The sequence below is a fragment of the Cyrtonyx montezumae genome, unplaced genomic scaffold (genome assembly GCF_038088225.1).
Source record: "Cyrtonyx montezumae isolate F1298 unplaced genomic scaffold, pur_monq_1.0 scaffold_113, whole genome shotgun sequence".
Taxonomy (NCBI): domain Eukaryota; kingdom Metazoa; phylum Chordata; class Aves; order Galliformes; family Odontophoridae; genus Cyrtonyx; species Cyrtonyx montezumae.
The window spans coordinates 89,490-104,442 of NW_027071841.1; the positions used below are offsets into that span (position 1 = coordinate 89,490).

General features: G+C 56.0%; 2 protein-coding genes across 2 annotated transcripts; both read left to right on the forward strand.

Moving 5' to 3' along the window:
- The first annotated feature begins 213 nt into the window (after positions 1 to 213).
- On the forward strand, positions 214 to 3,123 carry HOXC13 (homeobox C13). The gene is given in 5 exon segments (XM_065729890.1): positions 214 to 246; positions 248 to 277; positions 279 to 840; positions 2,868 to 2,909; positions 2,912 to 3,123. Coding segments are annotated over 5 exon segments (879 nt in total).
- A 9,918-nt stretch (positions 3,124 to 13,041) lies between these two features.
- HOXC12 (homeobox C12) lies at positions 13,042 to 14,672 on the forward strand. Its single transcript, XM_065729892.1, has 2 exons — positions 13,042 to 13,606; positions 14,434 to 14,672. The coding sequence occupies exons 1-2, from the start codon at positions 13,042 to 13,044 to the stop codon at positions 14,670 to 14,672; spliced, it is 804 nt and encodes a 267-aa protein (XP_065585964.1).
- Positions 14,673 to 14,953: the final 281 nt, after the last annotated feature.

Below are 14,953 nucleotides of genomic sequence, written 5' to 3' on the forward strand. Positions count from 1 at the left end.
CGGGGCGGGCGTGGGGGGGGGGCTGAGGGGGGAGGGGCGTGGCCGCGGCGGATTTCTTAATGGAGCGGCGGCGGCGCAGCGGCGGCGCATGCGCGCGCGGCTCCGATATGTTGGGGGGGTCTCGGGGCGGCGGGGCGCGGCGCGGAGCTTCCCCCGACGGCGGCGGCGGCGGCGGAGGTGGCGGCGGCGGGGACGGCGACATTGCGGTATGACATGACGGCACCGCTCGGCCTCCCCCCGCGCTGGCCCCGACGGCTTGGCCTGTCGCTGCGAGGACCCCCCCCCGGGAAAAGAACCGCATGGAAAGCTTAGGGCACTGCCGGGAGGTGCTCCCCCCGCCGCCGGGGCTCGCCGTACCCACCGGAGCTCCGCCGGCACCGCAGGGAGCGGCGTACGCCGAGCTGGCCGCCACCGAGCCCCCCCGGCAGTGCCCGTCGGGGGCGGCTTCCAGCGCTGCGCTGGGCTATGGGTACCCCTTCGGGGGGGGCTACTACGGCTGTCGCCTGTCCCACTCGCACGGGGTCAACCTGCAGCAGAAGCCCTGCGCGTATCACCCCGAGAAGTACCCCGAGGCCGCCGGGCTGCCCGGCGAGGAGCTGCCGTCGAGGCCGAAGGAATTCGCCTTCTATCCCGGTTTCGCCAGCTCCTACCAAGCGGTCCCCGGTTATTTGGACGTGTCGGTGGTCCCGGGGTTGGGGGCTCACCCCGAGCCTCGGCACGACGCTTTGCTTCCCATGGAAGGTTACCAGCACTGGGCTCTTTCAAATGGTTGGGACGGGCAAGTGTACTGCTCCAAAGAGCAATCGCAGTCGGCGCACCTTTGGAAATCGCCTTTCCCAGGTGAGTTCCCCGGGAGCTGCGCGTGTCCCCGCGCGCGGATGAGTGTGCACGGACCTATAGAGATCCACGGACGCCTCGATATGTAATTAAAGGGAAAGAAATGGCTCTGGAATGCCTCCCTTGCAAGGCAATGTGTACGAACATGCAGGGGGAAAAAAAAAAAAGGTGAAGCAATCATTTCTGAATCAAAATACACGCCGTGAGCTCGCTTGGAAAGTAACTTCGCCGCTTAGCGCTTCCCTTTCTTCTTCTCTCCTCCCTCCCGTTGCCTCATCGCAGCGCGGCTCCGGCCGCTCTTCCCTTCATTTTGATTTAATTGCAGTAAAGCTTAAAAGGGACAAAAATTAATAATAATAATTCCTTTTGAAGCATCACAACCGAGCGAGGAGTGCCGGGACAGTAAATCGTATCGCAATTGCGCCCAATTATAGGGGTGGGTGTCAAGTGACAAACGACGGTGTTCCGAGGGGACGGGGGGGCTCTCCCAGCCTGACAGCAAAGCCCCCCCCGCTCCTCAGAGGGGGGTATTTACAAAGCAGTGCCCCGACGGGGAGGAAGGTGATGGGGAGGGCTCCCCTGCACCCCCCCTCCCCCTGATATGGGGCGAAGATGGGCCGAGGAGGGTAACTAACCTGCGTTGGATGTTGGGAGGGGGGGGGGGGAAATCCTACAGATCTGTGCGTCTCAGACGGAGTGCGAGGATGGCTCGGGTCGGAGAGGTGGGGGGGGGGGAAATTTGGGGCGACGAGGGTTTAGTTATTTTGTGTCTTCAGGACAAAGAGGGACAGAGGAATGGGTTTTTTCCTGGGAGATGTTACGTGGGGAAAGGGAATGCGTTTGGCACGGGAGAAATGCCGCGCTGGAGCCGGCTGGTGTGTGCGTGCGGCTCTGTGCGTTTGATCGTTTGTTTGTTTTCGGGGGGGGGGGGGGGGGGGGGGGTCCCAAACCCAGCTTTCCATGGCCCCCCCCACCCCACCCCCCCCACCCTCGAAGGAGATTTCCTCCCCCTCCAGGGCACCTCCGGCTCCCCACATCTCCAGCCCCATAGCTCGTGGCCCCCAGGTGCTGAGGGGGTCCCGAATTAAGTCGGTGTCAGCCACCAGCACTGCTCCGTGTCCCCACTCCACGCAGACGGGTGATGCCTTTGCGAGGGGGACCTCCTTGCCCAGGTGGCTCAGTGGGGGACGGTTGGGAAGGTGTTGGGGCTATCCTGAACCGGGGGGGTGGGACGGGGACCTTGGGGTCTGCTTTGCACCTCGGTGACATCAGGACGAGGGGGAAGACGCTGCCCGCATTCTTGCTGGATCCATTCCCATCAGCCCCTTTGCGAAGCACAGAGCATCTTCTCCCCTCCCCAATTCCAGTGCAAAATCTCCTGGAGGGGGCACATGAAGACGGGGTGGGGGTGGGGGGGCTGGATATTCTGTCCGGTTTTGCCCTTCCTGGGGGTTCTCCCTGGCAACCCCACTCCAGCTTTAAGGTCAGGGCTGCGGGGATGCGCTTATCCCTGCGCCGTGTTCGTGGGTGCGCATCTGCGGTGCTCTCCCCAAAAACCTGCGGGGAGAAAAAGAAATTGGGGGGGTGGAGGGGGTGCAGAGAGGCTAGAAGAGAAATGGAAGAGGGGGGGGGAAGAAGCCCGGGACGTTGTCTGCACCATAATTGCTTGCAAAGTGCCTTTGGTTGTGCGCTGGGGTTTGACGCACTGCTCTGTGCAGATCAGCGTCGCCAAGAAAAACAGCCTTTCCCCACGTGCGTTATTAATCTTCTGTCGTTATTATTGCTGATATTATTATTATTGCAGCGCTGCCGGGGCCCTCTCTGCTCGCGGTCTCTGCCTGTCTCGTCGCTTTTCTTCTGCTCCCCGTCCCCTCGCTCGCATTTCTCCCCACTCTCCATCCTCCTTTCCCCACTTTATCTCTTCCCGACGTGCAGAAATGAATGCTAAGTCGTCGTCGTTGTCGTCCCCTCCCTTTTCTTTTTTCAATCCTTTTTTTCTTTCAATTTTTTTCTTTTATTTTTTTTTGCAGACGTAGTCCCCCTGCAACCCGAAGTCAGCAGCTATCGGAGGGGGAGAAAAAGAGGGTCCCCTACACCAAAATCCAGCTGAAGGAGCTGGAGAAGGAGTACGCCGCCAGCAAATTCATCACCAAAGAGAAGCGGAGGAGGATTTCGGCCACCACCAACCTGTCCGAGCGCCAAGTGACGATCTGGTTCCAGAACCGGAGGGTCAAAGAGAAGAAAGTGGTGAGCAAATCCAAAACAGCGCACCTCCACCCCACCTGACATCGCTGCGAGTGGGGGGGGGGGAGATAGGGCGAGGTGGGGAGGGGGTGCAGCGAGAGGCGTCAATATTTATCCGGTGGTTCGTGTGGCAACGACAGCACCGGGACTCTGCAGATCCGACCCCGTTATTTAAAAATCGGCACTAAGAAACGCACCCGCGCGTACACGCGCTCGCGCGCTCCCGCCCCGCATCGCCGTCCGCATCTTCGATGTATCCCTCTGCCCCATCTCTGACTGTGGATCCCCCGATTCTTCGCTCTGAGAAACGCGGCGTTGGGTCGGACCGTGTCTGTTTCTCGAAGGAAATAAGCTAAAAAAGAGCGCGGCTCTGCAGAGGGACACACGAGCCCCGACCGCCGCCCCACAGCGCGGCGTGGCCCGTCCCCCCGCGATGACCGCCCGCACCTCGGGCCATTTCACCCCCTCCCCGATGTAAATGTATGGAGAACCCATGGCAAAGTGCATCAGCTTCGTCTTTTCTCGGCGCTCAGGGCCGAAATGCAGAGCTCGGGCCGCTGCTGCGGGAAGAGAAGCATTGCTCGGTGTCCCATCACCGCCCCCAACGCTGGTTTAGGTCCTACGTGGAAGTGAGTTGCTGTACAGTGCTGTTTTCTCGGTCTGTTCTCATGAGGGTTTCTGTATCTCTGCCCCCAAAACTGGAATGCCTGTTCTCCGCTGCAGGATGGAAAAAAAAAATGCACAATATTGTCTGTAGGGTTTGTTCCTTTCCCTCTCTAAACCGACTGAATGTCCACGGTGTTCTTCGGATATGTAAAAGCATCGGTTTTTTGTTTGTTTTTTTTGTTTGTTTTTTGTTTTGTTTTGTTTTTAATGTCGTGTATATGTACATAATCTCGTGGTGTCCAGATGATATGTACCGACTGCGGATGACGTTTCTCCAAAATAAATCTCTTTTTTTTTGGGTCGTCGTTTCGCCTCGAGGAAGGGCTCCGCTCTTTGCAGCCTTCGCCTCTCCCATCCCTCCTTCCGCGGAGGAGGGATGGAAAAAAATAAAGGGAGAGGGGTTGTAGGGGGGAGAAATACGGCAGATTTGGGCAGAAAGGGCTCCGGCATCGGGTCGGGGCTGCGGATGTGTGACCGCCGCTCCCAGAGCGGAGGGGGGAGGCAAAAATTGCGGAGATGAACCGACGGAGATGGAGCCCCGCGGTGGTTCTCTCCTTTCTCCCTTTCTTTCTTTCTTCCCCTCTTTTTTTTTCTTCTTTAATTTTTTTTTCCCCTTTCCTTTTGTCCTCGTTTCCCTCCGCTCCGCAATTAGCGGTGACCCCACGGAACCGCCCGACGTCTCCTCCGCGTGTCCGTGAGAGGCGTTAGGAGCAGAGGATGCGTTTCGCTCAACCTGTTCGGCTCCGACACCCCTCGAGATCCCCCACCCCCACCCCCCCCCCACCGCTCCGCGCCCGCGGATCATCCGCGTCTCCGCCGGCACCACGCGAGGGAATGGTTTCCGCCGCCGGATTCCAACCTCCCGTAATATCGGCGTGATTTAATCACCTCGTTAAGCGACCAAAAGGGGGAGAAAAGGTTTTTAAAGGGCGGTGTTATTGAGGCTGAAAGCGTGCGCTCCCGTTTCTGTGAAGGGGGGGTGAGATGGGGGCGAGAAAAGTATAAAGCTGGGGGGGGAGCATTCCTATATTCGTATTGACGCCTCCAAAAACCCCGCGTGGGTGCTATGGGATTTCAATCCGATCCCAACGAGCGCGTGTTTGTAGAGATGGGGACATCCGTGCGCGTTTGCGTTTTGTAAGCGCGGGTGTGAGGGTGTAGCTCTGCTCCTCCGAGCGGTCCGTGGTGATGGATGTAACGCGCGTGTGCGTGCAGGGTGTGTGCGTGGCGCTGAGTGTGCCACCGGTGTGAGGTCGGATGTCTCAGCTGCGGAGATCCGCGCTGCTTTTGGGATGGTGTGTGTGCGCGGATGGGTGTACGCGCGGTACTATAAAGCATTTAAAAAGCGGACACCCGGAGCGCGTGACTGTATGATAAGAGTCACTCCGCGGGAGCAGCGCGGTGACAAAGTGTCCCACGGAGCCACGACACCGCCCCCTCCCATCCCCACATCCCTCCCTCCCCCACCCGGGACGGCCCCACGGTGATCCCAAATCTCGGAAGTGTGGGGCACCGCTTTGCCTCGCGGGGGTGGCACAAAAAATGGGGGTGTTGGGGGAGGCTCCTTAATTTCTCCTCCGAAGTGATTAAAGCAGAGAATTGGGGTTTCTCGCGTTTGTATTTGGAGGATGAGAGCTGCGCCGGTCGGAAATCACGAGCGGAGATCGTGCTCTGATTACATTATTATTATTATTATTTATTATTATTATTATTGTTATTATTACTATTTGAAGAGGCGCTCGGATAGGAAATGTGACAACACCCTGAGAAATGCATCACCACTGCTCTGACGGAACGGGGTCACTCTGTGAACTGTGCACTGTGCGTCAGAGCCGGGATGTGTGAGCTTGGGAGTGTGAAAATGGAGAGGAGGGAGGGAGGGAGGGAGGAAGGAAGGAAGTGAGGAAGGAAGGAAGGGAGGAAGGGAGGAAGGTGAGGGGAGGGAGGGAGGGAGGGAGGGAGGGAGGAAGGGAGGAAGGGAGGAAGGGAAGGAAGGGAGGAAGGAGGAAGGAAGGGAGAAGGAAGGAAGGGAGGAAGGGAGGAAGGGAGGAAGGGAGGGAGGGAGGGAAGGAGGCAGGAGGGAGGGAGGGAGGGAAAAGGGGAAAAGGGGAAAAGAAAAAGAGAGAGAAAGAAGAGAAGGAAGAAAGAAAGAAAGAAAGAAAGAAAGAAAGAAAGAAAGAAAGAAAGAAAGAAAGAAAGAAAGAAAGAAAGAAAGAAAGAAGAAAGAAAGAAAGAAAGAAAGAAAGAAAGAAAGAAAGAAAGAAAGAAAGAAAGAAAGAAAGAAAAGAAAGAAAGAAAAGAAACGAAAGAAAGAAAGAAAGGAAGGAAGAAGAAAGGAAGAAAGAAAGAAAGAAAGGAAGGAGAGAAAGAAAAGAAAAAGAGGAAAGAAAATTTAAAAAATGAAGAAAGAAAATAAAAAAGAAGGGGAAAAAAAGGAATAAAGGGAAAAAATGGAAAAGAAAAAAGAAAAAAAAGAGGAGGTTCAGCCGTTCGCTGTGCGTACAGACACCGAAATGCAAGAAACGCAGCTCCAGAAAAGTCCGGATCCGACGTCCCGAGAACAGAGCGCTGCTCGCTGCCTCTCCCCCCCCCACTTCCACCTGAATTCTGCCCGTGGTGGGAAAAGCGGAGGAGACGGAGGCGGCTTGAGGACCACTGCGGGGGGGGGAGGACGGGTGGAAGGACAGATTCTTCCCTTCTGACGCGAGCCCAGGTCCTAAATGGAGATTTGGGATGGAGTTTCCAGTTCGGGGTCCGCTGCGGTTTTATTTGTGGGGTGGGAGGGTTAAAATAATAATAATATTAAACAGCAGCATAACATGAAATAGAATAAAATAAACCCTTTATTACTCTTCAGGGCGCGTCGGGCTGCGGGTGGGTGCTGTCTGCCGGCGGATGCCGACGAGCCCCCGACCCCAGGCGCTCCCCAACTGCCCGCACCCCCCCGTATTTTGTAAGTACCCGTTATTTTGTGCCGCTCGGCCCTCCGAGCTCCGTCTCGCGGTTGTGTCGGTGCTGCGGGCGGTGCTGAGGGTCCGGAGGTGATTTCGGGCCGTGCGGACCCCGTGGGGAAACGGGAGAGCGGACCGCGGCCCCGACGTGAGCATCATATTGGGGTTCTAACCCCGCGACGGGGCTGAGCACCCCCTACTCCAATCCCCGTCGGGTTTAGGGTCGGGTCGGGACGCGGTTGGGCCCTGCGGTGCTCGGGATGGACGAACCTCATCCCGCTCATCCCCGCGGGCACTCGGGAGAGTGATTCGTCCCTTTAATCGGAGTTTTGGGTGAGAAAATGAGCTTTCCGGGTTGGTCTGACGGCAGAACAGCCTCATTTAACTTCTGAGATGATCTCTTTCTGCTGATCCCACAAACGGGTGAGTTCGGGCTTTTGTCTCTTTGGTTTTTCTCTTTCTTTTTCCAAAAGAGCAAAATACAATCCTCAAACCGACTGATTTGGTCATTCCTCTTCCAGGAGCTCTTCAGGAGGCCCTTGCCCAGGGAAGGACTTCCAAACCAAAGCAACCTGGGCGCAGAAGCTTGGACAAAACCCCCAAATCCAGAAAATCACCTTCCCTTTCAACTTCCGCGGGCGCGCACGGTGAGCTCCGCTGGACGGGAGCCCACAGCGCGACCAACCCAACGGCTCTCCGCTTCTTTTCTCTCTTATTTCTTCCCTCTCTTCTCAGAAAACACCGCGGGACCTTGCTTGTTTCCTTTTCCCCCGCTTATTTATCCTTTTACGCATTTCGCTCTCCCCGTCGCTCGCCGGGTTTTAGGTCAGCAAGCCGTGACGTCACGCCGGTAGTGGTAGCCTTGACCGTGACTATGCGTTGTCTGACCTTGACATCACGAGCTGTGGGCAGAGCTGCGAGGGGACCCTCACCCTTGATCTTCTCGCCCCCAGCCACCCCCAGGCAGCCCCGTTCCTGTTTACAGATAAACAAGGTGTTATTTGCAGTCTAGACAGACGGGCTAATGGCCAACAATAAAGCCCTGAAAAGGAAGTTTCCCAAGTTTAACCTTTTCTTTCCTTTGTACCCAGGACTTTGAATAACTTCCAACCGCATCCTTTATGGTAAAATCCCGGACGAGGGATTTCCCTCTCCCTTCTTTCTTTTCCTGCGTTTTTCTTTCATTCTTCTTTATTTTGCGTCATCTTTATTTCCCTTTTTTGTTTAAACTCAAGCGTATACGCATTTGCACGCATATATGTGTCTGTATGTGTGTGTGTGTGTGTGTGTGTGTGGTTTTCTTTTTTCCAGACGCGTCTTTAAAGGATAACTTCCCGACGAGGGGGGCAATTCTGCTCTCCCACCCCGTGCTCAGCTCTGCGGTGGGCACCATCCTTGCTCGCTCGCTGCTCGGCTTTCTGTTTGTTTGGGAAGCGCTAGCTCTTGGCGAGGACTTGATTTTATTCAGTTTGACTTTGTTTTCTCCAGCAAAAGAGACTTCCGAAGGTTTTGCCGAGGAATTCTTTGCAATGAACACGGACAACGCGTGCACGCACCCCACCAACTCCCTCGACTTGTAGGGTCGCCCTCGCTCCGCGGTCCGGCGCGGTACCGGGACTCCGCATTTAGGGGTACTTCGGGATCACATCCAGCTCACTTTCCTTTCCTCCATCACGTCGGGGGAAGCTGCAGCCTCGCAGGGAGCTGAGCTGCTTCGCACCGCGCCCGGAGCGCTTTCAGGGAGTGCTTCCCTCCCTGCCGCCTCCTCTTCCTCTCCAAGGAAAGCGAAATAAGTGTGATCCTTCTTCTCGGGTTCCCCGACGGAGCTTTGCCCATGAGCGGTGAATTTCTGGCTTGTAGTTTCACTTGTCGGCATTGCAGCACCAAATCCTCACCCCGAGAGGAGGACGGAGCAAACTTACCCCGAGTTGGGGCTCAGCCTTCATCAGTGCGCATTAATCGAAAGAGAAGATCCTCTCCTGACAAAGCTGGGGAAGATATAACGATCTTCAGACCGTGCACAGAGCAGAGGGGAGCTGCGCAAAGCTGGGGCTGCCCTCCCAAAAACTGCCCCCTCCCTCCCCCCCCCAATCCGCCGCGATGTGTGTGCTGAATGAAGTTGAACGCCGGTTTTCTCCCCGCGCAGCTCTCGGTTTTTCCACCTTCCCATCTCTCTCCCGGCTCCGACGCGTTTCATTTCACCGCCCCCCTCCCCGCGGATGTCCCTATAGATCAATCGATGCAGAGATAAAGGAGCTCTCCGTCCGTGGACGCGCATTTTCCGCACCGGGAGAGGGATCCGGAGCGGCTCTCGTGGTACATCGCTGCCCCAAAACACTCCTGGCCGCTTCCCAAATCCCGGCTGTGTTTTATTCCCCGTCTCACGTACCGAGATATTTATTCGGAACACTTGGAGCACGGTCCTTGCTGGGGTCACCGCACCCCCCCGCGGCTCCGGCCCCGTTCGGGGAAAAGCAGAGGAGGGGATCCCGAAGATGATTTCCTTTATTTTTTCCTAATTCACTTTCCAGGCCGAAAGTCGCCGTATATCCACTTTCTACTCCCCAGATTTGGTGTTTGCTCTGTGCGAGGGCTGAATGAGGCGGAGAGAACTGAAAGTGGGGTTAAATCCTTCCCCATCTGAAGCGAAAATGTTTCGCTTTGGCCATTGGGCTGAGGGCGTCTCTGTGGATTATTATTATTATTAAATTTTCAACTTAATTTTTCTTTGTTATTATGATTGCTTGAGGAAATAAGGTGGGAGAGGTTTGGGGGTGGGGGGGGGGCTGCTGTTTTCCCCGAGCTCCTCTCGGTGCGATGAGCGATGCTCACCCGAGACAGTCATTTGCATACGATGTCGCTCCTATTTACTACACTAGACAGTGACCTTGAACTGAGCAATCTCGCTTTTGCAGCCTCTTCCCCCCAACCCCACCCCACTCCCCCACCCCGCTTTTTCTTTTTTCGGGGTCTCTTTCCCGGCTCCCACGCGCACGGAGCTGCCCCGGCCGCACCCCACGAGCAATTCCCGACAACCACGCGTGGGGTTGGAGAAGGTGGAGGGGATAAGCCCCGCGTGAGGACGGCCGGAGATCTGCGAGGACTCCACCTGGAAGAGAGATCTCCTGCGAAATGGGGAAAGGTTCCGCGATTCCTCGCTGGGGTCGGGCAACTCTTTATTTTGGGGGGGAGGGACACCTCGGGGTGGGGGAAATAATGATAATAAAAAGGCTCTGCTTCCACCGACAAGGGTGGAAATCGAGATAGAGGTTCGGGGCTCGGGGGTGGGTTGAGCACGGGGTGAGGCTGCGCAGTGTCACCGCAGCAGCGCTCCGCTCCGGCTTTGGCGTTTCAACGCTCCCCCCGAGCTGGGAAATGCTTTTTGAACGGGGAAGAAAACCCCGAATGAAAGCGGCGGTTCTGCTCAGGAGCCCCCGGGATTATTTCCCCTCATCCCCCCACCCCCTCCCAACCCCCCCCCTCCTCCTTCCTCCTCCTCTCGGAGCTGCTGTGCGCGGCGGGAGCAGCGCTGAGCTCTGATCCCATTGGGGACGAAGGCCACCGGGAGCGGGGACTTCTGCGCGACGCTTAATGTATTTCTGAGCACGGCTGCGGCGTTTTCCACCGCTAAAATAAAATAATAAAACAAAATAAAATGATAAAAAATAATAATAATCAAAAGGAAAGGGGGTTCCTTTCTCCCTTCGCTGCGATGCCACCGCTGCCGATGTCCCTTCCTCGATCCCTTCGCTCTCCTCCTCCCGAAACGTCGCCTCGGAGGTAACGGGGACACGGGCGTTTTGTTTTGTGTTTTATCTGTACGGCGCGCAAAAATTAAAATAAAATAAAGATCACTAAATAAATAAAGAGGAAAAGGAAGGGGAAAAAAAATCTCAAATGGAATGAAGAGGAAAAAGCGCCGATCTGGGGCGAGAAAAGCGAAAACGGACTTTTCCAAAAGTCCTTTGGAGAACAAAGCCGCACCGCACCCGGGCGCGTCTCGTTCGGGGAATTTTGCGAAGGAAGAGCAAGGTAAAGAAGGCTTTTCTTTAATCAGCAGCAAACAAAGCCGATCCGTACGGCAACCTACGGGGATCACGTGCTCGTTTTGATATAAACTATTCCCTTCCACCGCTGCCCGGCGTTGGGAGCCGAGGAGACACTGGTGGAGAAACTGCAGCAGCTTCGCGCTCATACCTGCGGGGAGAGAAATTCCTTGGCAAGGTTTAAAAACAGGAAAAAAAAATCCCAACAACCCCTAAACTGCTAAACTTTCATTCTAGCAACATATTTCTGGCAGTCGTATTTCTTCCTTCGCAGGCAGAGCGGGTGGGGGAGGGACGCGAGGTATTGTACGGAGCGTAGATGGTGCCAGGGAGAGGTGGGGGACGCGGAGAGGAGGGCAGGAGATGTCCCCGGAGTGCGAGAAAAGAAAAAAGAATAGAGGATAGATTAAAAAAAAAGAAGCAGAGAAATGCGTTGTTTTATTGGCACCTGATTTTTTCCTACTGGGCTGGGAGGGGGCAGAGCCGCAGCCCCAGCGTTGTGCCAAAGGGGGAAGGAGGTGAGGAGGAGGGGGGGGGGGGGGGGGTGATGTTATGTTGGAGGAATAGCGAAAATATCGTCGGGGGGGATTGGGGAAACCCCAGCAGAGGGTGGGGGGGGGGGGCGCCTCGCTCGGCCCCCGCGGAGGGGTTTTACCTCTACAGGAATATTTACGGTACTTCGCGGAGTCAACCTGGCAAGGGAGCGCCGGGGAGTTGCTCAAGGCAGGGAGGAATGCGGCGCCGTGCAGAAACGGAGCGAGAGGGGTGGGCACACAAAAAAAGGGGGGGTGGGGGAGAGAGAATATGGGGGGGGGGGGGGGGCGAGTGAGCCCAAAAATTGAATAAATAAATGAGGGGATAAACCGCCCCCCAAAAAGCACAGAACGCCGTCAAACATCTCTGCGTTTTCCAGGCTCCGAGTCTCCATACGATGCACCTTTTCCACTCCCTCTCTCTATATAATTTTTTTTCTCCCCTCCACCGCGTTTATTTTGCACTGAAAGACGCCAGTATTGATTTTTCTCCCCCCTCACCTCCCCCCCCCCCCCCTTCCCCGTATTCGTGTGCGGAGGATCTTTTCAGTCTGACCGGGAGAAGGCGGGCGGGTGGGGAGGGAGGGAGGGAAGGAGGGAGGGAGGGAGAAGGGCTCCGTGGAGTTACGAGGGCACAATCCAACGCTATCAGGAGGCGGCTAAGCAGATCCACGCGTGTGTGCCCCTCAATTTCCCGGGGTGGGCACCGAGAGATGCGGGGAGACGCTGGTTTTATTCTTTCCCACGAAGGAAGGGGAAAGAAACGAGGAAAACGCGTGAATTCCGTAATGCGTGTGCTCCTTTCCCTGCGAGTGGAAAATATACGGGGTAAATGAAGGCTGTGAGCGGCCCCGCTCCTCTGCCTCGCTCGAGCCGACACAGATCATTAATAAAAGCGATTGATTGCTAAAAATCACCCAGCCCTCCTCGAGGGGCTGCAGCCGGGGATGGGGCTGCGCTGCCCCAAGCCGCGGCCCGAGAGGAGGAGAAGAACCGACCATTAATAATAATAATAATAATAATGATAATAATGATAAGGGAGAAGACTCGAAAAGGTCTCAGGGAGCCCCCGATCCCCCCCCCCCACCGCACCGCACGTAAATACGAGCCTGTTGCGGGCACCGCCATCCGTCTCCTTAAAAAGCCTGTAAACTTTATATGACACAATATCTAATAGTAATTTATTGGGGAGATACTGTAAATTCGAACTGTTTTAGTTAATAAAGGAGCTAATTAACGAGAAGCCATCTCGCTTTCGCAGCTGCCGGAGGGCCCCGAGGTGCTGTTGAGGAAGGGGCTTTTTTTGGGGTGGGGGGGACGGGGGGGGGGGAGGGGGAGGTTGGGGGGTGCACTCATCGCCGCGTTGATTATTTGGTGCCAAAGATGACATTTTCGGGTCTCTCCCCCTTCCCGACTCAGAGCCGAGAGCCGCTGAGCTCTTTCTTTTCTTTCTTTTTTTTTTACCATTTTTTTAATGAATTGCGTGATGTGATTATTTTTTATACGATATATATATTTTTTTATATGATTGAGGGGTGAAGAGGGCCGGGATGGGTGGGGGGGACGGGGGGGGGAAGGCGTAAAAAGGCGGAACTTGCTGTTGTGTTTTGTCTCGGCTGCCAGGGGAGGGGAGGGCCCCCCCTTCCCTCCCAGCGCAATTTGGGGCTCACGTGACCCCCCGGACCAATGGGGCTGAGCCGTCGGTTTAACTATGTTTAATGTCAGATAGCAATAAAGTAGAAGCTTTCGGTCAGGCCCGCGGAAATGGGCGAGCACAACCTCCTTAATCCCGGCTTTGTGGGACCTCTGGTGAACATCCACACGGGAGACACCTTCTACTTCCCAAATTTCCGTACCTCCGGAGGGCAGCTGCCGGGGCTGCCGTCCTTATCGTACCCCCGACGGGACAACGTCTGCTCCTTGCCCTGGGCGTCCTCGGAGCCCTGCAACGGGTACCCGCAGCCCTACCTGGGCAGCCCCGTCTCCATTAACCCTTCCTTCGGCAGAGCCTGCGATCTCGCCCGGGTGGAAGAAAGCAAATGCTACTACCGGGAGAGCTGCTCCGACGCGGCCGGGCTCAAGCGGGAGGAGAGGGGCAGGGACAGTGCCTTGCTGCCCCTCGAATCCGGCCTCCCCAATGGCATGGGGGGCAATTTCAGCAAATATGACTATCCCGGAGCCGAGGCAGTGCCCCACGACCCTCCATCGTGTCAATCCTTGGAGTCAGACTCCAGCTCGTCTTTGCTCAATGAAGGGAATAAAGGCACAGCGGGAGAAGCGGGGGGCTTGGTGTCCCCCCTCAACCAAGGCAGCACTTTAGGCACCGGTGGTAAGACCCGGGAGGGATTTTTGTTTCGAGGGGGGGGGGAGCCGGGAGGGGGGGAAGTTGCCGGCTCGGGGCTGCTTGGTGGTGTGATTCATGGGCTCAGCGATGGGAAGCGGAGTGCCTATGTGTGCTGAGACCACTAGGGGTAGCACCGAAATCCCGAATGTTTTATTAGGTGGTGCTTCTTTTAAAAGAAAAGGCTATAAACATGTAAATATCCCATAAAAAAAAAAAAGGAAAGGAAAGAAAGAGTGGGAGAGAGAGAGAGACGTAGGGATTGCGCATCGCTCCTCCTCGACCGACGGCGCGGACGGGTGGCAGAGGGGACATCGCAGAGGTGTGTCCGCCCGAGGGAAGCGGGGAGAAGAGGGAAGGGGAGGTGGGGGGAACGCTTGAAAAAAAAAAAATAATAATAATTAAAAAACGCTCCCATCAGCGCTGCCATTTGGGTGCACTGCCCCACCGCTCCCCACTGGCACCGCGATCGGAGCAGTTGGGGACCCCTCCTACAAGGACGTCCTCTCCCTTTTACTCTCCCCACCCCCCCTCCCCATGCCCCGCTCCCCGGTCACACCGTTCCCCCCTCTCCCTCCTCCCCGCGGGGCTGCGCGTGTCCTCCCCACGCATCGCCCCGGGTGGGAGCCGCGAGCATCCATCCCTGCGCCCACGGGGATGGGGACAGCGAGGAGGTGCGGGGAGCAGACCTGGGGGCAACCCTCCGTTTTTCTCTTTTTATTATTATTATTTTTTATTTTTAGAGAGGGGGGCTTTTTTTCTGCCAAACGCTCAATTCTCCTTCTCCCCCCTCCCCCCCCAACCCCCTTTGCCAGGTGCTCCTTGGTACCCGATGCACACACGGTCCCGGAAAAAACGCAAACCCTATTCCAAGCTGCAGCTGGCGGAGCTGGAGGGGGAGTTCATGGTCAATGAATTCATTACTCGCCAAAGAAGGAGGGAGCTCTCAGACCGATTAAACCTGAGCGACCAGCAGGTGAAGATCTGGTTCCAGAACCGACGCATGAAAAAGAAAAGACTCCTCCTGAGGGAGCAAGCCCTGTCTTTCTTTTAAAGTTTTAAAAGCGTCCGTATCGGGTAATAATAATAATAATAATAATAATAATAATAATCCATAGACTCTCTAGCGTTCACCCGAGCTCTCGGGATTTTACCTGACCACTCTTCACCCCCCCACACACCCCCACCCCACTCAGAAATCAATGAATAAAGAGGTCCTGTTCACAAATAACCGGTTTCCCCTAAAACACGGAGCCCGACCGCAGCACGAGGATGCGCACCTCCTCTTCCTCCTCCTCCTCCTCCTCCTCCTCCGCGGGGACTGAGCGGCTGCGG

Bases quoted from the DNA above. Each gene is read 5' to 3' on its own strand.
- HOXC12 (XM_065729892.1), top strand. From the start codon at position 13,042: ATGGGCGAGCACAACCTCCTTAATCCCGGCTTTGTGGGACCTCTGGTG. The intron at 13,607-14,433 runs GTAAGACCCGGG...CCCCTTTGCCAG, and splicing joins CAGCACTTTAGGCACCGGTG to GTGCTCCTTGGTACCCGATG.